This window comes from Cherax quadricarinatus, chromosome 79, assembly GCF_038502225.1.
Source record: "Cherax quadricarinatus isolate ZL_2023a chromosome 79, ASM3850222v1, whole genome shotgun sequence".
Taxonomy (NCBI): domain Eukaryota; kingdom Metazoa; phylum Arthropoda; class Malacostraca; order Decapoda; family Parastacidae; genus Cherax; species Cherax quadricarinatus.
Window position 1 is genome coordinate 13,424,949 of NC_091370.1, and position 23,863 is coordinate 13,448,811.

Genomic DNA, 23,863 nt, shown 5'->3' on the forward strand with positions numbered 1-23,863 from the left:
CTAAATTTGGGAAAAAAAAGATAAACTGTACTTCGGCCTTCAAGGCTGGATAAGTTTTCGAGACTCATTTTGGGGGAAAAATATCGCTTCCAATGCCATAAAATACAGTAAGTACCCAGGTGTTAGCTGGCTGCATCCAACAGTTTGATGATGGAGGCTTATTGGGTTATCCTGTGTCATTAATCCTCCAGGATAATAATTAAAATAAAATCTTTTATTTTTTTTGAACGAGGTGCAGTCATTGTACTACTGCTACCTATTTAAATTTTTGCCTAATATTTGTTGTGAACAGCTTTCTTTTAGCATCTTCTTAAATGTGTAGTCTTATTTTATTAGGTTATTCAGTGTGGCTTGAGTTTCAATACAATGTACTACATTTATGTGATATACTGGAGATAGTCTTTAGTCTATCATTATTCTGAAAATCCACACACTATTGCTTTCAACATTTCATCACAATGTCTACCTTGATGCTGATGAAGGGGGCTTTATCCAAGGAATTGAAGCTACCCTTCCCTTCCTTGAAGAAAACTTAGCTCCTATTCTTGAGCAGCAGATTTAGCACTTCCCAGTGAATACAATAACAATAATCCCTGTGTGGTATTTTCCGTCTCTCATTTCCATCTGTTATTCTAACACTCACATAATTACATATTACACAGGATTTGCACATCATCACCAGACATGGTGTCGGCGGTGGACGAGAGTTTGTCTGGAGACCGGGCAAAATACTTCATGAATAATTTCGCTAATATCACCTATACGGCTTATTAATATATCACAGTTCATCTAATATGACATAACAGACAATATAAATAACATAAACACGATACATACTCTAGAATGAATAAAATATGTCATTATGTAACAGGTGGAGGCAGCCACAACCGCTCCCTCTATGTTGTGGTAAACATTGCCATCTAGTGACGGCCTTTTGAAGCCGTCTATTATTATAATTATTATATGTAGTACATTATTATTATTAGTAGGTTGGTAGACAGCAACCACCCAGGGAAGTACTACCGTCCTGCCAGATGACTGTGAAACAAAAACCTGTAACTGTTTTGCATGATGGTAGGATTGCTGGTTTCTTTTTCTGTCTCATAAACACGCTAAGATAACAGGGATATCTTGCTACTCCTACTTACACTTTGGTCACACTGCACAGACACGCACATGCATATATATATATACATACATCTAGGTTTTTCTCCTTTTTCTAAATAGCTCTTGTTCTTTTTTATTTCTTCTATTGTCCATGGGGAAGTGGAAAAGAATCTTTCCTCCGTAAGCCATGCGTGTCGTATGAGGCGACTAAAATGCCGGGAGCAATGGGCTAGTAACCCCTTCTCCTGTATACAATTACTAAAAAAGAGAAGAAGAAAAACTTTATAAAACTGGGTTGCTTAAATGTGCGTGGATGTAGTGCGGATGACAAGAAACAGATGATTGCTGATGTTATGAATGAAAAGAAGTTGGATGTCCTGGCCCTAAGTGAAACAAAGCTGAAGGGGGTAGGAGAGTTTCAGTGGGGGGAAATAAATGGGATTAAATCTGGAGTATCTGAGAGAGTTAGAGCAAAGGAAGGGGTAGCAGTAATGTTAAATGATCAGTTATGGAAGGAGAAAAGAGAATATGAATGTGTAAATTCAAGAATTATGTGGATTAAAGTAAAGGTTGGATGCGAGAAGTGGGTCATAATAAGCGTGTATGCACCTGGAGAAGAGAGGAATGCAGAGGAGAGAGAGAGATTTTGGGAGATGTTAAGTGAATGTATAGGAGCCTTTGAACCAAGTGAGAGAGTAATTGTGGTAGGGGACTTGAATGCTAAAGTAGGAGAAACTTTTAGAGAGGGTGTGGTAGGTAAGTTTGGGGTGCCAGGTGTAAATGATAATGGGAGCCCTTTGATTGAACTTTGTATAGAAAGGGGTTTAGTTATAGGTAATACATATTTTAAGAAAAAGAGGATAAATAAGTATACACGATATGATCTAGGGCGAAATGACAGTAGTTTGTTGGATTATGTATTGGTAGATAAAAGACTGTTGAGTAGACTTCAGGATGTACATGTTTATAGAGGGGCCACAGATATATCAGATCACTTTCTAGTTGTAGCTACACTGAGAGTAAAAGGTAGATGGGATACAAGGAGAATAGAAGCATCAGGGAAGAGAGAGGTGAAGGTTTATAAACTAAAAGAGGAGGCAGTTAGGGTAAGATATAAACAGCTATTGGAGGATAGATGGGCTAATGAGAGCATAGGCAATGGGGTCGAAGAGGTATGGGGTAGGTTTAAAAATGTAGTGTTAGAGTGTTCAGCAGAAGTTTGTGGTTACAGGAAAGTGGGTGCAGGAGGGAAGAGGAGCGATTGGTGGAATGATGATGTAAAGAGAGTAGTAAGGGAGAAAAAGTTAGCATATGAGAAGTTTTTACAAAGTAGAAGTGATGCAAGGAGGGAAGAGTATATGGAGAAAAAGAGAGAAGTTAAGAGAGTGGTGAAGCAATGTAAAAAGAGAGCAAATGAGAGAGTGGGTGAGATGTTATCAACAAATTTTGTTGAAAATAAGAAAAAGTTTTGGAGTGAGATTAACAAGTTAAGAAAGCCTAGAGAACAAATGGATTTGTCAGTTAAAAATAGGAGAGGAGAGTTATTAAATGGAGAGTTAGAGGTATTGGGAAGATGGAAGGAATATTTTGAGGAATTGTTAAATGTTGATGAAGATAGGGAAGCTGTGATTTCGTGTATAGGGCAAGGAGGAATAACATCTTGTAGGAATGAGGAAGAGCCAGTTGTGAGTGTGGGGGAAGTTCGTGAGGCAGTAGGTAAAATGAAAGGGGGTAAGGCAGCCGGGATTGATGGGATAAAGATAGAAATGTTAAAAGCAGGTGGGGATATAGTTTTGGAGTGGTTGGTGCAATTATTTAATAAATGTATGGAAGAGGGTAAGGTACCTAGGGATTGGCAGAGAGCATGCATAGTTCCTTTGTATAAAGGCAAAGGGGATAAAAGAGAGTGCAAAAATTATAGGGGGATAAGTCTGTTGAGTGTACCTGGTAAAGTGTATGGTAGAGTTATAATTGAAAGAATTAAGAGTAAGACGGAGAATAGGATAGCAGATGAACAAGGAGGCTTTAGGAAAGGTAGGGGGTGTGTGGACCAGGTGTTTACAGTGAAACATATAAGTGAACAGTATTTAGATAAGGCTAAAGAGGTCTTTGTGGCATTTATGGATTTGGAAAAGGCGTATGACAGGGTGGATAGGGGGGCAATGTGGCAGATGTTGCAAGTGTATGGTGTAGGAGGTAGGTTACTGAAAGCAGTGAAGAGTTTTTACGAGGATAGTGAGGCTCAAGTTAGAGTATGTAGGAAAGAGGGAAATTTTTTCCCAGTAAAAGTAGGCCTTAGACAAGGATGTGTGATGTCACCGTGGTTGTTTAATATATTTATAGATGGGGTTGTAAGAGAAGTAAATGCGAGGGTCTTGGCAAGAGGCGTGGAGTTAAAAGATAAAGAATCACACACAAAGTGGGAGTTGTCACAGCTGCTCTTTGCTGATGACACTGTGCTCTTGGGAGATTCTGAAGAGAAGTTGCAGAGATTGGTGGATGAATTTGGTAGGGTGTGCAAAAGAAGAAAATTAAAGGTGAATACAGGAAAGAGTAAGGTTATGAGGATAACAAAAAGATTAGGTGATGAAAGATTGAATATCAGATTGGAGGGAGAGAGTATGGAGGAGGTGAACGTATTCAGATATTTGGGAGTGGACGTGTCAGCGGATGGGTCTATGAAAGATGAGGTGAATCATAGAATTGATGAGGGAAAAAGAGTGAGTGGTGCACTTAGGAGTCTGTGGAGACAAAGAACTTTGTCCTTGGAGGCAAAGAGGGGAATGTATGAGAGTATAGTTTTACCAACGCTCTTATATGGGTGTGAAGCGTGGGTGATGAATGTTGCAGCGAGGAGAAGGCTGGAGGCAGTGGAGATGTCATGTCTGAGGGCAATGTGTGGTGTGAATATAATGCAGAGAATTCGTAGTTTGGAAGTTAGGAGGAGGTGCGGGATTACCAAAACTGTTGTCCAGAGGGCTGAGGAAGGGTTGTTGAGGTGGTTCGGACATGTAGAGAGAATGGAGCGAAACAGAATGACTTCAAGAGTGTATCAGTCTGTAGTGGAAGGAAGGCGGGGTAGGGGTCGGCCTAGGAAGGGTTGGAGGGAGGGGGTAAAGGAGGTTTTGTGTGCGAGGGGCTTGGACTTCCAGCAGGCATGCGTGAGCGTGTTTGATAGGAGTGAATGGAGACAAATGGTTTTTAATACTTGACGTGCTGTTGGAGTGTGAGCAAAGTAACATTTATGAAGGGATTCAGGGAAACCGGCAGGCCGGACTTGAGTCCTGGAGATGGGAAGTACAGTGCCTGCACTCTGAAGGAGGGGTGTTAATGTTGCAGTTTAAAAACTGTAGTGTAAAGCACCCTTCTGGCAAGACAGTGATGGAGTGAATGATGGTGAAAGTTTTTCTTTTTCGGGCCACCCTGCCTTGGTGGGAATCGGCCGGTGTGATAATAAAAAAAAAAAAAAAAATAATTATTATTATTATATAAACTATTTGTAATTTTTATTCACACAAAAAATATAAGATTTACTGTTATTCCTTATTGCAAAAGTAATTGTATAAATATGTCAACCCATTCACGACTGCATATTGGAATGGACAGTGACATCATTTGTTTACTCTGAAACAGCCAAGCAGTGGACCATTTCTCCTAGGTTGAGCTCAGTTTCAAGGCACTTTTCGTCATGAAAGCAATTAAAATCATATCTGTTTCTGTAATATATCTTCCATTCTATCAAATGAGACCAAAAAAACGAGAAAACAACCATAAAATCCATTTGAAATTACCGCTAAGGGGTGGCTAATTGCTGAGAAGTGAACTCCATTATTTATGCTTAGATTTCTTTCATTATTATTATTATTATTATTATCATTGTTATTATTATATTAATAATTTGTAATTTTTATCCACACAAAAAATGTAAGATTTACTGTGACATCATTTGTTTACACAAACAGCCAAGCAATGGACCATTTCTCCTAGGTTGAGCTCTATTTCAAGGTACTTTTCGTCATGAAAGCAATCAAAATCATATCTATTTCTGTAATATATCTTCCATTCTATCAAATGAGACCAAAAAAAACGAGAATACAACTATAAAAAACATTCAAAATTACCACTAAGGGGTGGCTAATTGCTGAGAAGTGAACTCCATTATTTATGCTTAGATTTCTTTCATTTTTGGTGTACCTTAAGAAGCATCTTTCCATCATACATTGCCCAAGTTTCAATAAGATAGTCCAACAAACAAATGAGATACAATTACCGAGATCAAGAGCAAGAGCCCCTCACCAGGTCTGCTAGCGTGTGGAAATTTTGCTCGCGTATGGAAGCAAAAAATTGACCCATTGACTGCTCGTATTTGGAAAAACTTGCACGTGGACACGCTCGCAAGTAGAGGTTCCACTGTACTTGTCTAGCAGTACAGTGTCGTTAAAATAATGCTGTATTAGATTATAGTTGTTCTTATATTTCTGGTGGAAATTGGTCAAAACTTTTTTTTTTTTTTTTTTTTTAATATTTATGGAAGACAAAATAATGTTCACATTAAAGGTATTAACAAATTTGGCTATACCCTTTAAAAATATTATACCAGAGTTTCAATTAAGGGCCCCCTCATTACCATTTATCTGTGACACTTCAAAGCTGCCTACTACTCTGTCAACAAGTCTCACCCACTTTAGCATTTAGGTCACTTAACAATTATTCCCTCACTTTCCTCAAAATGCCCATAATTCATTCATTCACTCGCTCTCTTGCACGTGCATCCTAACCCACTACAAGGGTAGGAACTATTAAAAAAATTAGAAGGGAACTCAGTTGCAAATGTGTAGTTAAAACACATTGTATGTTTATGAGACAAAGAGGGGACCAACAATTGCTGTCTTGTACACCTCTATATTCTCCTCCATGCCTACATCACCTACCCTAGCACACCCATTCACTGCCTCACTTCACGTCTTTATTTCCTTCACATCACCTCATCTTTCATTCTGATCTCTCATCCATGCTCCCTCGTAGTTTTGTGCACCCTTCAACTCTTAATCCAAGGAACAGAAGCTACCCTCCTCTTCCATTGATTAGACATGACTGCCTCCCATTTTTCAGGCACTGTATGATCTCTTTGTTTTTACCACCCCCACAAAAATTTTAAGTGCACACTTACCTAACTGTAAAACATGCATCCTCCATGCTGTCACGTGTAAATATATTGACTAATGCTCATTTTACACTTGGCACTTGCTGCAAAATGTTGTCTATATATAACATTAAAATATTGTCCTTTCCATCATTTTTTTATAGGTTGAAAAAGAGAAAGGCAAAGGCTAAATCGACTGAAAACAAGGAAGATGAAAAAGAAGAGGCAGAGGAACAAGATGAAAGTGATGATGACATTGATGAGTTCACTCAAACTATCATTGATGAATTGCCTGACCCAGATAAATACTACAACAGTGATAAAGTAGAGGAAAGCAATGACGACTTTGATGATAAGGAGAGTGACAGTGAGGAGAGCATGTCAGAAGAAGGAATAAATAGGTGAGTATATAATTTTTAATGTTTTTTTAAGTAGGTTGTGGAGCAAGCATGTTAACTACAGGTATAAAGATAGTGCAGCCAAGAGCTTACTGAATATATCGAGTTGTGAAAACCTTCAAACTGGCATTCAAGTTTGTTTTACACATTGCAGTACCAACTTGGATGCCAGGTAACTTTTTGCATTCATGTTAATATACTCATATTTCATTCTATCATAATTGTAATGATATAAGAGGGAAGGGAATACAAGTTGAATTCCATTCCCTCCCTTTACCAGGCCTGGAGAGGGGTAATTACCCTTTTCCACTCCTGGTAAAGGGGTAATTACCCTTTCCCAGGCCTGGTAAAGGATTAAAATTGCCTTGATTCATGGAATTTAAGCTACCACCTTTCACAGATTAAACCTGACTGTCAGTTTCCAGGCACTATGTGATGACTACATGTTTACCTCCTCCATATAAGTACTATATAGTACAGTAATTGTTTTAGAGCACACTTTTCTAACCATTAAACATGTGTCCTCCATGCTAATAATGGTAAGAGGAGACAGATGCAGCTAACATGATAATTTATTGTGGCAACATTTCACTCTCCAGGAGCTTTCTCAGGAGCTAAAGGAGAGTTAAACATTGCCACAGTAAAATGTTATATTAGTTGCATCTGTATTCTTTAACCTAACATCTTCCATGATGTCATATGTAAATATGATATTGACCATTTTACACATGGTACTTTACCATAAACTATTAATAATGCTGCAAATGATGACACTGTGCTTTTGGGAGATTCTGAAGAGAAGTTGCAGAGGTTGGTTGATGAGTTTGGTAGGGTATGTAAAAAAATGAAATTAAAAGTGACTACAATAGGGCCCCACCTATACAGCAGGTTAGGTTCCAGGCTACTGCCAGAAAGCGGACATCGCAGGGAAGCAGAATGCCATTTGTTTCCACTTATGTCAGATAATAAGTTTACACTAACATATATTAAGTTAGCAATGGAACAAGGCATTAAAAAACAATAAGGAACATACACTCATTACTTACCTCAAAATATTTGTAGTCTTATTGTAGGGTGAGAAGTGAATAGTTTTTATTGTAAGAAGTTAGGTGTGGTAGGTATGGCAGCCAGGCCACCCCACCCCACCCACACGTAATATACTTCGACATTTAAAGAGCCTTAGAGCAATAAAATGTATTTAATGTACACTCATTACTTACCTTAAAATATTTGTAGTCTTAATGGTCTTAATATAGGGTGCAAGGTGAATAGTAGGGTAGGTGGGTATCGAAGTGTGGTAGGTATCGTAACTCCATCTGGCCACCCCACCCACACATTATATACTAGGCATTTAAAGTGCCTTAGAGCAATAAAATGCATATAGTGTACACTCATTACTGACCTTAAAATATTTGTAAATATTTTAAGGTTATTAAATGGAGTTATTAAATGGAGAGTTAGAGGTATTGGGAAGATGGAAGGAATATTTTGAGGAATTGTTAAATGTTGATGAAGATAGGGAAGCTGTGATTTCGTGTATAGGGCAAGGAGGAATAACATCTTGTAGGAGTGAGGAAGAGCCAGTTGTGAGTGTGGGGGAAGTTCGTGAGGCAGTAGGTAAAATGAAAGGGGGTAAGGCAGCCGGGATTGATGGGATAAAGATAGAAATGTTAAAAGCAGGTGGGGATATAGTTTTGGAGTGGTTGGTGCAATTGTTTAATAAATGTATGGAAGAGGGTAAGGTACCTAGGGATTGGCAGAGAGCATGCATAGTTCCTTTGTATAAAGGCAAAGGGGATAAAAGAGAGTGCAAAAATTATAGGGGGATAAGTCTGTTGAGTGTACCTGGTAAAGTGTATGGTAGAGTTATAATTGAAAGAATTAAGAGTAAGACAGAGAATAGGATAGCAGATGAACAAGGAGGCTTTAGGAAAGGTAGGGGGTGTGTGGACCAGGTGTTTACAGTGAAACATATAAGTGAACAGTATTTAGATAAGGCTAAAGAGGTCTTTGTGGCATTTATGGATTTGGAAAAGGCGTATGACAGGGTGGATAGGGGGGCAATGTGGCAGATGTTGCAAGTGTATGGTGTAGGAGGTAGGTTACTGAAAGCAGTGAAGAGTTTTTACGAGGATAGTGAGGCTCAAGTTAGAGTATGTAGGAAAGAGGGAAATTTTTTCCCAGTAAAAGTAGGCCTTAGACAAGGATGTGTGATGTCACCGTGGTTGTTTAATATATTTATAGATGGGGTTGTAAGAGAAGTAAATGCGAGGGTCTTGGCAAGAGGCGTGGAGTTAAAAGATAAAGAATCACACACAAAGTGGGAGTTGTCACAGCTGCTCTTTGCTGATGACACTGTGCTCTTGGGAGATTCTGAAGAGAAGTTGCAGAGATTGGTGGATGAATTTGGTAGGGTGTGCAAAAGAAGAAAATTAAAGGTGAATACAGGAAAGAGTAAGGTTATGAGGATAACAAAAAGATTAGGTGATGAAAGATTGAATATCAGATTGGAGGGAGAGAGTATGGAGGAGGTGAACGTATTCAGATATTTGGGAGTGGACGTGTCAGCGGATGGGTCTATGAAAGATGAGGTGAATCATAGAATTGATGAGGGAAAAAGAGTGAGTGGTGCACTTAGGAGTCTGTGGAGACAAAGAACTTTGTCCTTGGAGGCAAAGAGGGGAATGTATGAGAGTATAGTTTTACCAACGCTCTTATATGGGTGTGAAGCGTGGGTGATGAATGTTGCAGCGAGGAGAAGGCTGGAGGCAGTGGAGATGTCATGTCTGAGGGCAATGTGTGGTGTGAATATAATGCAGAGAATTCGTAGTTTGGAAGTTAGGAGGAGGTGCGGGATTACCAAAACTGTTGTCCAGAGGGCTGAGGAAGGGTTGTTGAGGTGGTTCGGACATGTAGAGAGAATGGAGCGAAACAGAATGACTTCAAGAGTGTATCAGTCTGTAGTGGAAGGAAGGCGGGGTAGGGGTCGGCCTAGGAAGGGTTGGAGGGAGGGGGTAAAGGAGGTTTTGTGTGCGAGGGGCTTGGACTTCCAGCAGGCATGCTTGAGCGTGTTTGATAGGAGTGAATGGAGACAAATGGTTTTTAATACTTGACGTGCTGTTGGAGTGTGAGCAAAGTAACATTTATGAAGGGATTCAGGGAAACCGGCAGGCCGGACTTGAGTCCTGGAGATGGGAAGTACAGTGCCTGCACTCTGAAGGAGGGGTGTTAATGTTGCAGTTTAAAAACTGTAGTGTAAAGCACCCTTCTGGCAAGACAGTGATGGAGTGAATGATGGTGAAAGTTTTTCTTTTTCGGGCCACCCTGCCTTGGTGGGAATCGGCCGGTGTGATAATAAAAAAAAAAAATTTTAAGGTCAGTAATAAACGAGAGAGAGAATGAGTACATGAGAGAGTTGCAAGTTTTGTAAACAAACCAGGCAAACAGGTATAGTTTTAGTTCACTCCCATAAGCCACCTGGAAAAACATCTCATATTTATGTTAATTTATTCTACTGTGGGTATATTTATCATGTTTATATGTTACGTAGCATGTTCATTATATAATTTTTAAAAAAATATCGTAGATGGATTAAGCAAAATGTCTATATTAACATTTTACATGATATATAATGCACCTCAGATTGATTATTATTGTGTGTTGTTATTATCATTATTAATATGGCATCTTCAAGGCTAATGAGACACTATTAGTGATTTTAATGTGTACCTGCACACCAGCACAGTATGTAAGTTTACATAGGTACAGGTACACTCGAGTATAATTATCAGAGTTTATATGAAATAACTTTAAAACGTGAAATTCTGGAAAGTTTCCAAACATAATGGAGAGACGCGATGCTCACAGAGAATGTAAACAAACCGGGTGGCACAGGGAGTCACATAGAGAGTTTTGGTAGTAATTTGAAATCGCCGTATTAGCGGAACACTCTAAGGCAAAATGCCGTACAGCAGGGCCCTACTGTATAGGAAAGAGTAATGTGATGAGGATAAAAAAATTAGGTAATGGAAGATTGGAGGGTGAGAGTAAGCAAGGTAACATTTATGAAGGGATTCAGGGAAACCGGCAGGCCGGACTTGATTCCTGGAGATGGGAAGTACAGTGCTGCACTCTGGAGGAGGGGTGTTAATGTTGCAGTTTTATAACTGTAGTGTAAGTGCGCCTGTGGCAAGAAAGTGAATGATGAAAGTTTTGCTTTTTTCGGGCCACCCTGCCTTGCTGGGAAACTGCCGATGTGTTATTTTTTTTATTAATATATAAAAAACAGTAAAATTTTATTCTTTCCACAATTTTTTATAGGTTGAAAAGGAGAAAAGCAAAGACAAAATTTACTAAAAACCAGGAAAATAAAAAAGAGGAGCAGCAGCAATATGAAGACTATGATGATAATGAGTCCACTCAAAAAATCATTGACAAATTGCCTGACCCAGGTAAACACTTCAACAATGATAAAGTAGAGGAAAGCAGTGATGACGATAGTGTTGAGGAGAGTGACAGTGAAGAGAGCATGTTTGAAGAAAAAACAGCCAAGGTTAGGTGAGTATATCATGGAATTTATGTTTTTAAATAAGTTGTGGGACAAGCATATTAATGCAGCAAAGAAAACTTAATGATACTCTGTGAAAGGCTTCAGATTAGCATTCAAGTTTGTTTTACTTATTCCAGTACCAGGAAACATTTTCTCATATGTTGCTACATTTAAATATCTTTATATTTCATTCTCTCATATTGTAACAGTATGAGAGGGAACAGAATCATGAGTTGAATTCATTGGTCCCCTCCTTTAAAATTTACTACTGTATGGAAAGTGAAGTAAAGGGAATCATTCTTTTCTTGAATTTTCACATCATAGGTTTGGTTTGAGACTTGAGCCTCGGGAGCATTGATTCCTGGAACCATTAACAGATATCAGATAATAACAAAGGCACAACACCTCTACCCCTGTTGTGTGTGTATTGTCCAGTACTTGCCGATGTACTTTTTTAATTTCCCCTGGGCTTTTTGACATTGCTCATTTCCACTGAAAAGACCTCTAAATCATTTGTTAAGTACTTTGCAGACATGTCATTTTCCATGAGCTCTTCTTTCACCTTTTTCAGTTGAATTAGCTGGCCTTTTTTCTTATGATGCAGCTGTGATTTGGACTTGGTTGCAGTGTCATTCTCAAATTGACACACTCCTCACCCTTGCATATTCATTTATGGCTAATCTGCTCTCTTGTCTATCCTTTGCTTCCCGTGAGTTTTCCATGTTTTTTTGCATCTGCATCTTTGGGTGAACCATGGGCTTTCTTTGTCTTTTCTATTTCCCAGTCTTCATCTAGGTTATGAAGTTTTCTTCTGCCTCCCAACCATGTACTCTGTCTCATTGACTTTCCTTTCAGTTCCCTTTTGAACTGCATGGTCACTCGGACCCAGGGGGCTCTCGTCGTCTATTTCTTCTATGTTAGACATGCAGTAAACACTAGGTGTATCTCTCTCCTTGTATCCTTAACATGTTGGCATGGTCCATGATAACTAACTTTACCTTGGTCCTGTGCACACTCCTAGCTGCTTGTTATATCAACCATTGCATTGTGTTGGGAGCGCTGTATAGCCCTTGTGGCTTAGCGCTTCTATTTGATTATAATAATAGGAGTTGGATGCTGGACCCATCTGTTCTCTATGCTCAAATCTTCTCTTGGTTGTTGTCGTATCCCAATCCAAACAGACATGATTGTACGTGTCCTTTTTTCATTGGAGTCTGGGTACTGCTTGCCTTTCGAGCAGTCGTCTTCAGCTTTCCCCCAGATATCTTTGCTTTTTACCGTTTCCTTTGTAGTCACACTTATCACCACCTAATATTCAGAGAGCATCTCCAGTTTTAGGATGCTTTCCTCTGCCATTTTAGCCCTATTTGTCTGTCCAGTAACCCCTTGACACCTTCTGCTTCAATTTCCTTTCTAAGAGAATTGATCCTCGGTTGGTTCTTTATGTAGTCTATTATCACTCCTAGCTGGTTTCATACCCAAGTCTTTTTTTTTCAGTGCTTTGTTAATGTGTAATTACAATTTAAAAAGGGTTATAGAAAAAAAAATTTAACTTTAAAACCAATATTCTATATTACTTTCAGTGGGAAAAGACGTGCACGTGACCGAGCAAGAGAGAGCAAACGTGCAAGATTAGCACAGATGAATACTCTTGAAGCCTTACCAATGGATGAGCAGGAGGAACTTGCCCTGTTCCTCCTCCGAGGTAAAAGACCATAGCTTATATCTTTCCATTAAAACAGTGTTGGCAGTTTGAGGGCTTGTTTGTGAAGACTAGGTGAAAATACTGTGTATCAAACAATTCACAGGGAAATTTCAGTCTGTCCTGGACCATTGTGAAGTACCAAGTATTTTCTCACTTGGTTGTGACTTTACAGTAGTTCAGGATGGACTACATCATATACTTCCTCTTCTGAATGCAGTTTGTTCTTACTGTAGAACTGAATTCAATTTTGCAGATATTTTTGTGGAGTGCATTTAACATCTAAAGACATCCCTAATGAAAAACAAAAAGGTACAATACCGTGACTGGAAAAATATATAGATAATCCAAGCCTAGGAGAGAGCAGCTTATGATGTTTCGGTCCGACTTGGACCATTTAGAGAGTTCAAGTTAGACCGAAATGCCATCGGGAGCGCCTCTCTCCAATGTGCGAGTTATTTGTGTGACATCCCTAACAAGTCAGAAAGGTTAATAAAAGAATTGTCATCATAATCTTTATTTGTCATAGAAAGACAGCCTGTATTATCAAGCTGACAAAATTATAACAATATATCCCCTATGTACAAAGTTATAAGTGTTTGTTTTATGGTAATATCAGTATCTGGTACACTGCACAAAATTAAGCCAGGTCAACAATCTGCCTAGAAGCATCAGATATATATATATGACAGAATGATCTGTGTGCTGACTAGAGGTCAATTCCACAGGGAAGTATACAGTTTATATTAAACTAAACTGTACCTTGCTATTTGTATTAACTGTTGTGCACACATTACACTGAATAAAATTATACCTATCTTCTGGATATCTTTGAAATCCTGATATCTTTAGACTAGCAGTTGCTATGCTAAAATGCCTGTAGACAAGAAGTCTCATTTCTGAGTTATATTCATTAACTGGGATTAGGTATATATTATACATTATTTCAACATGACTTATATACATCATATTTTACACAAGATTATATGTGACTACATCTGACTAAATGTCACTGTATAATTTGTTTGGTTTTAACCTTTGCTACTACTTACATAGGTACCAATGCCTTTGCACACATACATGGTATGAGGTACGCAGGGCTAGTTACAGAACAGATGGTCTGGGCAGCTTCATCTTCACTCTGATCCATTTGGAATGCATTGTGTACACACTTGAAAGACTAGAATATGGCTAAATACAACCTGACTTTGCCCAAAATCATCTATTCCTTGTGTGGAAGATGAAAAAATGAGGTTGCTTGTGTAACTGTCACACCTCCACTCCAGCTGTACTCAGTTCAGTTCGAGAGATTCTACGTGGACGAAACAATTGACCAAGGAAGGAAGAATTAGGCGTCACTGTACGTCGTTGTAGATGATGCTGGAGGTCTCCATGGGAGGCACTAGACACGAAGGGTTGAACACCCCCAGAAGGACCATTCGCAGGAGAAGTATCATTGGAGGCACTAGTGGACTGGAAGGACACAGACATGCCAGAGTCGAGCGAGCCCACACTGCCCCGACGCACTGTCTGCCCAACACCCTCTGTGAACCACACCACCACTTACACCACCACAAAATTGAAGTCGAACTGGTTGAAGCTTTAAATTTCTTAAATGCAATTGCACACCAAAGCTAAAATGCTCAATAACACTGTCAAACTGTCGTGATTATTCTCAACACTGAAGTATTCGAGAATACTAAATATTCAGTAAATGCTTTTCAATTCAATGAATTTTAGCAAATACTGTACAAAATTATAAATACAAAGCTGTGCAATTGTGATCAGGATGTGAAAATTCTACTTTGCATATGCATCTGCTGTGAAGGTTAAGCTACATACATTACACTGGGTGGGTGCAGAGGTAACATGGCTGTGGTGAAGGGGGGTGAGCAGTACAGGTGCATTGGGAGCAAAAATTCTTAAAAGCTATAAATTAACCAAATATGTTTAATAGCTATACTGAATGACAGCAAAACTTATTGCTGCATTGATTTTTTAACCAATAATAAGTTCTGGGCAACATTCTCATTTAATTCTTTGTTACAAACCCTAGGTTTCACCTGTGAATACTTGGAGACAAGAATGAGTCTAAGCTTATTATTCTGTCATTAAATTCAAAGACATTTTATACTAAGATGTTCTATACCTTTCTTCATACTATGTACTGTATAAGTCTTATCAAAAAAAATCTTAAAACATTGCACTTATGCTCACACAATAAGGTTAATAAATTAATAACAATTCTCTACTCACTTGTGCAACTTTGCTAACATGTGCCTACTAAATGCTCTTATCAACCTCCCACCCCAACACACATTCAGTTAGAGTGGTGATAAGACAGAGGCAGCAGTGGAGATGTAAAGAATGAAAATAAGATAAACTTTTCAGAAGTATATTTTTGCTTTTTTTAGCACTCAGTATTGTCTCATATACAAGTATCCTATCTAAAAACCAAATCCAAGCTACAGTAAGTGCCTAAGATTATTAATCATGAATTTAATTAATGGTAATGTTGCCAACATTTACAAATAATGTAGGAAAATGCTTTTTTTCAGTTCTGACAAAAAATAAAAATACAGTGCACTACAAATAGATGAACAGCACTAATGACGCAAAGTTACCTTTTAGATTTTTTAGAAATTCACGAGAAATGTGACAAGACTGGCTTGAATGAAAGATTATTCTTCAAGGATTTACTGTATTTGGAATAGTCCTGTATAACAATGATTTAACTTACCAGCTTCATGGATATCCAGTAGGGAATTGCTAAGAGCTGATCTCTTTAAAGTAGAATCAGGTTTAAGAGTTCCATTCTTCTCACTAGTTGTTAGCAATTCCATATCAGCTACTCCAGAGTCTCTGTTCTCAGCTGTAGAACTTGGTCTAGATGTTCGCAGTGAAGCCTTCTGTCTCTCCAGTTCTCCTTCAATTCTCAGAGATTCCATCTCGTCCATTTCACACACACTTTCCTTTAAGTCTTCACAAAATTTGGTGCGATCGTGTTCATTGCGGGCATTAAAAATTATTAATACCTTATTATCCACACGGTGTCGAATTTCCATTAAATAAGGGTAATCTGAAAATTAGATATTAAATTCCTCTATAGGTTATTGAATTACATAAATTTAAAATAAATTATTCAGTAATGTCATTTAGTGTTAAACCATAAAAAACTTGGTCACAACTTACGTGGCACTTCCTTAGTGGAAACTGCAAGACCAGCTAGAGGAAAACTCTGCCTAAATGTGTAAGTTACAGAACTTTTCTTCTTTGAGAAAATCTTGGTTACAACCAGAAGGTCATTGAAAAGGAAGACTTCTCGCTGGTGAACTCCAACCCTCTCCTTCTTGGTTATATCAGGAATCTCATACAGTCGACAGTAACATACAAGTCGACGATGAGGTAGAGCCAAATTTGGCTTTTTGCCTACCATAGTCTGTTGCACCTGAAGAATAATAAATATCTGTAATTTCATAACTTTCTATATCCAAATTAGGTTGGAGTGTTACTATATGGTATGTACTGGAACAATTTATCACTAACTGCATGTAAGAAAACTTACAAAACCTGAAAATTACATTATATAACGACCTTCTAATCTGTTCCATAAGTCTACTTAAACAGCAACCACCCAGGGAGGTACTACCGTCCTGCCAAGCGAGTGTAAAATGAAAGCCTGATGGTAGGATTACTGGTGTCCTTTTTTCTGTCTCATAAACATGCAAGATTTCAGGTATGTCTTGCTACTTCTACTTACACTTAGGTTACACTACACATACATGTACAAGCATATATATACATACCCCTCTGGGTTTTCTATTTTCTTTCTAGTTCTTGTTCCTGTTTATTTCCTCATATCTCCATGGGGAAGTGGAACAGAATTCTTCCTCTGCAAGCCATGCATATTTAAGAGGCGACTAAAATGCCGGGAGCAAGGGGCTAGTAACCCCTTCTCCTGTATAAATTACTAAATTTGAAAAGGGAATCTTTTGTTTTTCTTTTTGGGCCACCCCGCCTCGGTGGGATATGGCTGGTTTTGTTGAAAGAAGAAAGAAGTCTACTTAAAGCAAGAACATATATTCTTTAAAACTTTTTAAAACAGAAGATTAGTTTGTTACACTAAGTGTTTATTCTTCCCTAATGGAAGGCCCAAATTAATGGCAAGCCAATCCTCCAACTAGCAGACCAGTGAGCTGTCCCCACTGTACTACACTGGTCACTTAAGATTTGCCCAACTAAGTGTATTTCTACAGGTGAACCTCACACCAGCAAGGCTATGGCATGCTCTATTAAGTCCCTTCAAAACCACTATGAATGACCTGCAAAATTATGACAGTTATGCACAACTCACCAGAGTTCAAACCACATGGCAAACCAGTCCTAAAACTAGCAGGTCAGTATTCTAGCTGCTGTACCATTCAACTTATGAGAGCATAGTACAGAGAGTAACACACTGGCCTCCTAGTGTTAGCACTGGCTTGCCATATGTTCAAACCTTCCACTGGGTGAGCTGTTTACAATTATCTCATTGTTACTTCACAAGACATTGAATGCTTGTGCTCAAACCTGGACACCATTAAAAAATTGCCAGTAACTTACAATGGTAGAACAAATTGTTATAACTGACTTGGAACATTGGTCATAAACCTTTGAAGTAAAATTAAGGTTTAACAAATATATACTTAGACACTAAGATTTATGAAAATGGCCGAAACACTTGTATAATTACCTTTAAAACTTGAGTAACGTGATCATGACCTGGTCGAAACTCTTGTGCCTTGATACGCTGATACATTCCCTCCAACATCTCACGTTCAATGTCATAACCATCATCAATGCCTGTTAAGAATCACATTTTATTTCCACGTAAAAACTGCACAACACTTAAACGTCATAAATTATCATTATATTCTTTTGAAAGCACTAAAACCATAGGAGTTATAAAGCACTTTAGGGCATCAACACCCCCCTTGAATTGTTATAAATGAATTCCTTAGTGAATCATAAGATATTTTTACCATATCTGTTATACAGTACTGTAATATACTGCTCCTGTATTACAGCCAATATGTTAAAAAAAACCTCATTGGCTATTTTCCACTTGGTTAGGAGTGACCCAAGAAAAAGAGAAATATTCTTTTGATATAACTAATTCATTTCAAGAGTTTTTCTACTGGAGCCCAGCCCTAGGCCAGGCTTGTCTGATCCTTGCCTGGTCAACCAAGCTGTTACACAAATATCCCGCACATAGAAGGGAGGAGCTTACGACGACGTTTCGGTCTGACTTGGACCATTTATAAAGTCACACTGACGAAAAGGAGAGGAGGGAGTATATATAGATCAGCAGCACACTGAACAAAGCTATTGCTGCTGGCAGTCCACTGGCCCACATATCCATGACAGCCTGGCTGATCTGGCACCTGGCAAAGATACTTGTCCAGGACAGTGCCTTGGAGTACCAAGCTTTTTACTTTGCTTATGCTGAATTTTGCTGTTTACTCCTCTGTGTTGTTCTATGTTAGAAACTTGAAAATCCATCTGCCTACCTTCCCCATTATGCCTATGGCCCACATTTTGTGTGCAATCACCCCATGATTGCATTTGTCAAATGCTTTTGCAAAATCTGTGTGCATCACATCTGCATTTTGATTTTCTACCAACACCTGTAATTCTATCAGAGTGGTTGAGCAGTTGTGACAAGCATGATCTTCCAGCATGGTTTCAGAACTGTTGCAGATTGTGTTGTTTTATAAATCTGGCATCATTCTTTCAAGACTTTTATGATGTGGGATGTTAGGGCTACTGGTACTGGCTAGCACTCTACTACCTGCCTTATGTAAAGGACCAATGTCTGGACTCTTTCAGGTCTCTGGTATTTCACTTAATACCAAGCATTCTAGGTTTCCTCAATGGTACATATTTTATACAGATCTTGTATGTTTCTGTGTTCAACTTTTCCAGGCACTGGTGAGGACTTAGGGTGCTCATGACTGTTTTCCAGGATAGATATGTCAGATAGTGCTTTGTTAATTTTGTCACAGTCAATTCTGTGGTCATTCAAGTTAAATTTACTGAACGTCCCTTCTCATACATTATTGCTGGAGTTCCCGACCTCTGAATTTATACTCATTTGTACTTCTTATAATGTTGTGGTCAGAAGTATATTCACTACTTGTCTTATTACATTACTATATTCTGGAGAAGTGCTAAACTCACAAGGGTTATACGAAGGCTGGGGAATGAGAGTTTTGATCCAAGGGAAGGGGAGGTCCAATTCCTCAGATCAAGAGTCCTTCAGCTTCAAGGCGCCTCTCTCAAAGGGTTTGCTTATCACAAAATTAACATATTTCAGTGATAAATAATTTCACTGATTAATAATTTTACTCAAGTTAGGCTTACGTTACATACATTAGGCAAAATTAAGCTATACAGTATATAGTTATTTAAATATGAGTAAGGTTAGTTCATGTCAAGTTAGTTTTAGAGCAGCTCAAAACATTTGCATACCATGTTTACTCACATTAATATATCTATCACATCTGCCTATATATTACAGATATGCTAAGAGCTATTTTTTTTTCAAATCTACAAGCTATATTATTTACTCACCTCTTAAATTCTTAACAAAGTCTTCAAGTTTCATTCTTTTTTCTTGCTTCATGGATGCAGTGTGAAGATCTGTGTTCAACATAATGATGGCAAATGCCAAAACAAAAATAGTTTCAGGATCTCTTAGTTTAGCTACAATATCCCTATTACACTGACAGTATCGTTGAGCAAACACCTGCATGAGGCGCTCAATTTTCTGAGCTTCCCCAGGCATACGGAAATGTGTCTGGAACTTTCTAAGTGCAACATCCACTTGCATTCCAGATAAATCAATATCATGAGCAAAACACCTGTAATAATAAAAGAATTCTGAATAAGTCTCACACTTTCAAAGTATTTATAAATAAAACATATAGTAACATACAAGATAAATGTACAATATGTGTGCAGAATATCTTTGCAAATGACACGGGTATGTTTGAACACACACATGTACATGTATCTTTTTATTTAACATAAGCACATAATGCATAAGGGCTCAAAATCTTTCAAACCTCCTACATGTGTTTTTCCAGTACTGTAGGCTTTTTTTTTTCTTTATTTTAATATATTGGCCATTTCCCACTGAGGCAGGATGCCTCCCTCTCCAAAAAAAACACTTTCACCATCACTCTCCATGACTGTCTTGCCAGAGGGGCACTAATACTATAGTTCAAAACTGAAAATATCCTCACCCCTCCTTCAGAGTGGAAGCACTGTACTTCCCACCTCCAGTATTGTAGTGTATTCATATTCTCTAGAAGTAAATACTAAGCCTATATTTAAGGAGCTCTTTTTTTATAAACAATGATAATGTATTGTATTAATGGTTTACAAAACTAATAAGTAGATGCTTAACACACACATGCAACACAATAAAGATACCCAAATGTTGCACGTGTCTCTTCATGATTTTGTAAATTCCCTCTACATATTATGATGAATTTATCCCCCTCAAGGGAGGTTCCTTGATGCTGAGGGGCTCTTCTTTCAAGGAAATGGGCTTCCCCCCCTTCCTTGGATCGTGCCTGATCGCCTCCTGCTTCCCAGGCACTTTATAATCTCAAGATATAATAGTAATATGATAAACTTGTAAAAGTACTGTACTTATATGTATAAAATAAATAAAGTATTCATATACTCACTCAAGAACAGCCATGTTAAAGTTGTTCTGAAGATTGCCAAGATATTCTCCAATCATTTGTTTACTCAGACCCTTCCGAGTTAGAAGGAATTTCGCTACTGCTTGAGGAGAATTTTCAAGGAATCCACGACCTATTAGGTACGTCACACCTCGTTCCGGTTTTTTGTTAAATAAGTTGAGACCTACTCGATACTGTCTCTTTCTTACAACCTCTGGTACCTGTGAGAATGAATACTATTCAGATACTGCACGAGTCAATTACATTAGGATAATCAAGGATGTATTTAATATCTAACCACAGTGTATTTTACGATGTACAAAACCCTATAGAAAAAAAAGGGGAGCTACAAGGTTCTAATGTTTAAATCCCTAAACTTATTAACCCTTAAACTGTCCAAACGTAGATCTACATATGCGCGCGTAGCGCTCCGACCTTGATTTTCTCCATAAGAAAGAATGTAAAACAAACGTGGATCTACATTCAGAGAGCTACGCGAGTGAACGTAGATCTACGTTTGGACAGTTTAAGGGTTAAATGTAGCATTTCATGATCCATGCAAACAGTAGCCACCACCAACTGTGATGCTACTGTTTCATCCCACATTCCCACAGCTTTTCATGGCACATCTATTCTCATACCCCTCAAAGGTATACAGTCTATAAACCCATGATAAGTCATGATGAACAGTCATCACTGAATAAAAAGAGGAATGAACGTGGGATTCAAACTGTGGTACAGAGCTGAGCCTGCTACATGCATGGACCATGGTTCGAGTCTCCGTCCACTCTGTTTATTCACTGACAGCCGTTCATTACACTATACCTCTTAATTTTTTGTTCCTATTTAAGCTGTGGGCTGTAACTTGTTTTTAAAGCTTCAGCATGCTCATTCTACAGAATGCCATAGAGAAAAAAAAAAAAGCTTTGAAACTCCTGTTAACAAACATCCACATACAGAATGTTCATATTCCAGTACAGTAAAACTGAGTTAACAGACCCCCCATTTAATGCAATTAGAACACAAAGGACAAAAAAAAAAAAATTGGCCAGGGAAACAGAATCAGACAAAATGGAAAAAGTCCATAGAATACGGATTTTGTCTACAATACTACTGACCAGCAGTCTTTTGAAGCAATAGACCATGATCAATGATAATGATATTTATCTGGTAAAGGTTAGTGTGCTCATCCAGGACCTGTCTGTTTTCATCATTCCTCAAGCCATAGGCTGCCCATGTCAGTTTATTGTCTGTGCTTCCTCACACAAGCCCCTGCCATTCAGTCTCCAATTTTCCCTAGATTTACAGTGTTTGTGTGATTATACTAACATATTAAGTATTTGCAATGAACAATGGCTTCTAATGCAAGTGGTGGTACCAAGAGGAAATGTGAAAGTCTCAGTGTTAAGCAGGAACTTGAACTAAAAAGGAAGGCTAAGTCTGGTGTGTCTGTGGCATGGGTATGCGAGGAATATGGTGTTAAAAAAAAGTGTCTGATGTCCACAGAAGCAAGGGCAAACTTACAGGCTATGCTCCTATGTTTATTGTAAATAGTAGCCATGTACAGTTTCTCTAGTGGAGCTTTAGAGCTCCTCTGACTCAGAATAAATGTTATTCTGTATCACCATTACCCCTCCCTGCACTTTACACGTCATCTTTCCACTACAATAAGTATGGTAAGCAAATTACTGTAAAATTAGTATACTATCCTCTATTGTACATTACAGTACTATTGTACTTTCAGCTTCATTTTATTTACAATTCCTGTATAGTACTATACTGTTTATCAGGTTACAATATTTTTAAGTGTCCAGTAGTCTTCTGAATCAATGGACCAAGTCTGCTGATTCCAGACTTTGTCCATTTATGTTAAAATCATGAAAAATATATTTTTCATGAATCTGTGGACAATTGGCAATAACGTAAATCCCGGTCCCCTCCATTAATCTGTAAAGGTTCATTGTATTTTAACTGATTTTACAGATATACTTCATCTATTGGTATATAATTATACAATACTTCTCCCCCCCCAATAATTTGGTACTTTTTTATTTTGTCTAAGCTCTTGATACATGGTTGTTATATGTCAGAGAATGGTTCATTTTCCAAAGTCAAGGAATTAAATTTAGTCAGGAGATTTTGGTTTTGAAGTCAGGGGGAGGAAAAAAAACTGACTAGTCAATTTTACCATGTAAAATGGACAGCCAAATATATAATTGGTAATTTGACTAAAGATTTTTCTTCTCAGAATCCCCTGTTCCTGCTCATACCCCTGGGACAGCAGATTTATTAGTACAGTATCTTACTAAATGAATGCAGAAAGGCAAAAGAGAGAATTAAGTGGCCAAGTTGCTAGAAAAAAATGATAAACTTTTAAGAAGCTGAGAACAAGCATAAATGGATCCTAATCCACTGAGGAAGAAAGCCAAAAAAAGAAAGGAAACTTGCAGAGACAGCCAGAGAGAGAGAGACTGAAATTGAAGAAAAAGAAAGTTAAAACAAACTGATCACAGCATCCATAATGTTTGAACATTTGTAGCATTCATGTTATTCTACTGAAATTGTATTTTTCTTTCATTTTTTACTAAGCTACAGGTTCTGTAAACAACATAATTATAGTTGCTCACTAATATCATGAATCAGTATGATGCAGTATTTCTGTTCAAGTCATTTTTTTAGAATAATATTTTTGTTATAATTCAAGAATATAAGTTATAGCAAAGTGACATTTGTGAAAAAATAATGTAAATTCTTGTGTCCACTTTAATTTGAGTTTATGAATTCTTTCAACAAACCGGCCATATCCCACCAAGGCAGGGTGAATTTTATGAATACTGAACATTCTGCTCTACTGTATGTAAGACACTGTGAAAGGACTGGGCTGCTGTGAGAGAAGGTTGGAGGCTGCTAAGTAGTGAAGCAGTTGGGAAAATTGTAACTGTCAGGGAATTTTGAAATTGGTCTTCTGTGGCAACCATGTTACGTATAGTCTGACAGCCCACTCGACAGTCCACCATCAAAGAAAGGGGCACCATAGGTTATAGGGGTTCCCCAGTAATGAATCAAGCTGGACTATTGTGAGGCACGGTATCAGTATTGCTTGAAAATTAGCTTTTAAATATATTATTCATAATTCCATGTATACAAAAAATAACTGTATGAACACTATTAATGTAACACAAATATTGTTCCTGTATGTATATTTAATTTATATTCTTCTTTCAACGCACC

The 23,863-nt window shown here is 38.0% G+C and overlaps 2 protein-coding genes across 24 annotated transcripts in view; one reads left to right on the forward strand and one right to left on the reverse strand.

Annotated features, from left to right (window-relative positions):
- LOC128702658 (probable ATP-dependent RNA helicase DDX10) overlaps window positions 1-13,718 on the forward strand; it is a 554,230-nt gene extending 540,512 nt beyond the window's left edge. For all 4 annotated transcript variants that reach the window (XM_070101951.1, XM_053797010.2, XM_053797011.2 and 1 more), the window contains 3 exons: window positions 6,415-6,651; window positions 10,969-11,205; window positions 12,781-13,718. In XM_070101951.1, the coding sequence (XP_069958052.1) occupies window positions 6,415-6,651; window positions 10,969-11,205; window positions 12,781-12,916 (610 nt within the window). In that variant the 3' untranslated portion in view covers window positions 12,917-13,718. The remainder of the gene's footprint in view (window positions 1-6,414; window positions 6,652-10,968; window positions 11,206-12,780) is intronic.
- Window positions 13,401-23,863, reverse strand: part of LOC128702657 (Brefeldin-resistant Arf-GEF family protein schizo) — a 707,300-nt gene continuing 696,837 nt past the window's right edge. For 18 of the 20 annotated variants that reach the window (XM_070101943.1, XM_070101942.1, XM_070101948.1 and 15 more), the window contains 6 exons: window positions 20,636-20,853; window positions 19,512-19,801; window positions 17,632-17,741; window positions 16,092-16,347; window positions 15,640-15,978; window positions 13,401-14,443 (listed from right to left, as the gene is read on the reverse strand). In XM_070101943.1, the coding sequence (XP_069958044.1) occupies window positions 14,169-14,443; window positions 15,640-15,978; window positions 16,092-16,347; window positions 17,632-17,741; window positions 19,512-19,801; window positions 20,636-20,853 (1,488 nt within the window). In that variant the 3' untranslated portion in view covers window positions 13,401-14,168. The remainder of the gene's footprint in view (window positions 14,444-15,639; window positions 15,979-16,091; window positions 16,348-17,631; window positions 17,742-19,511; window positions 19,802-20,635; window positions 20,854-23,863) is intronic. The other 2 variants (XM_070101950.1, XM_070101935.1) reach the window with 2 other exon arrangements.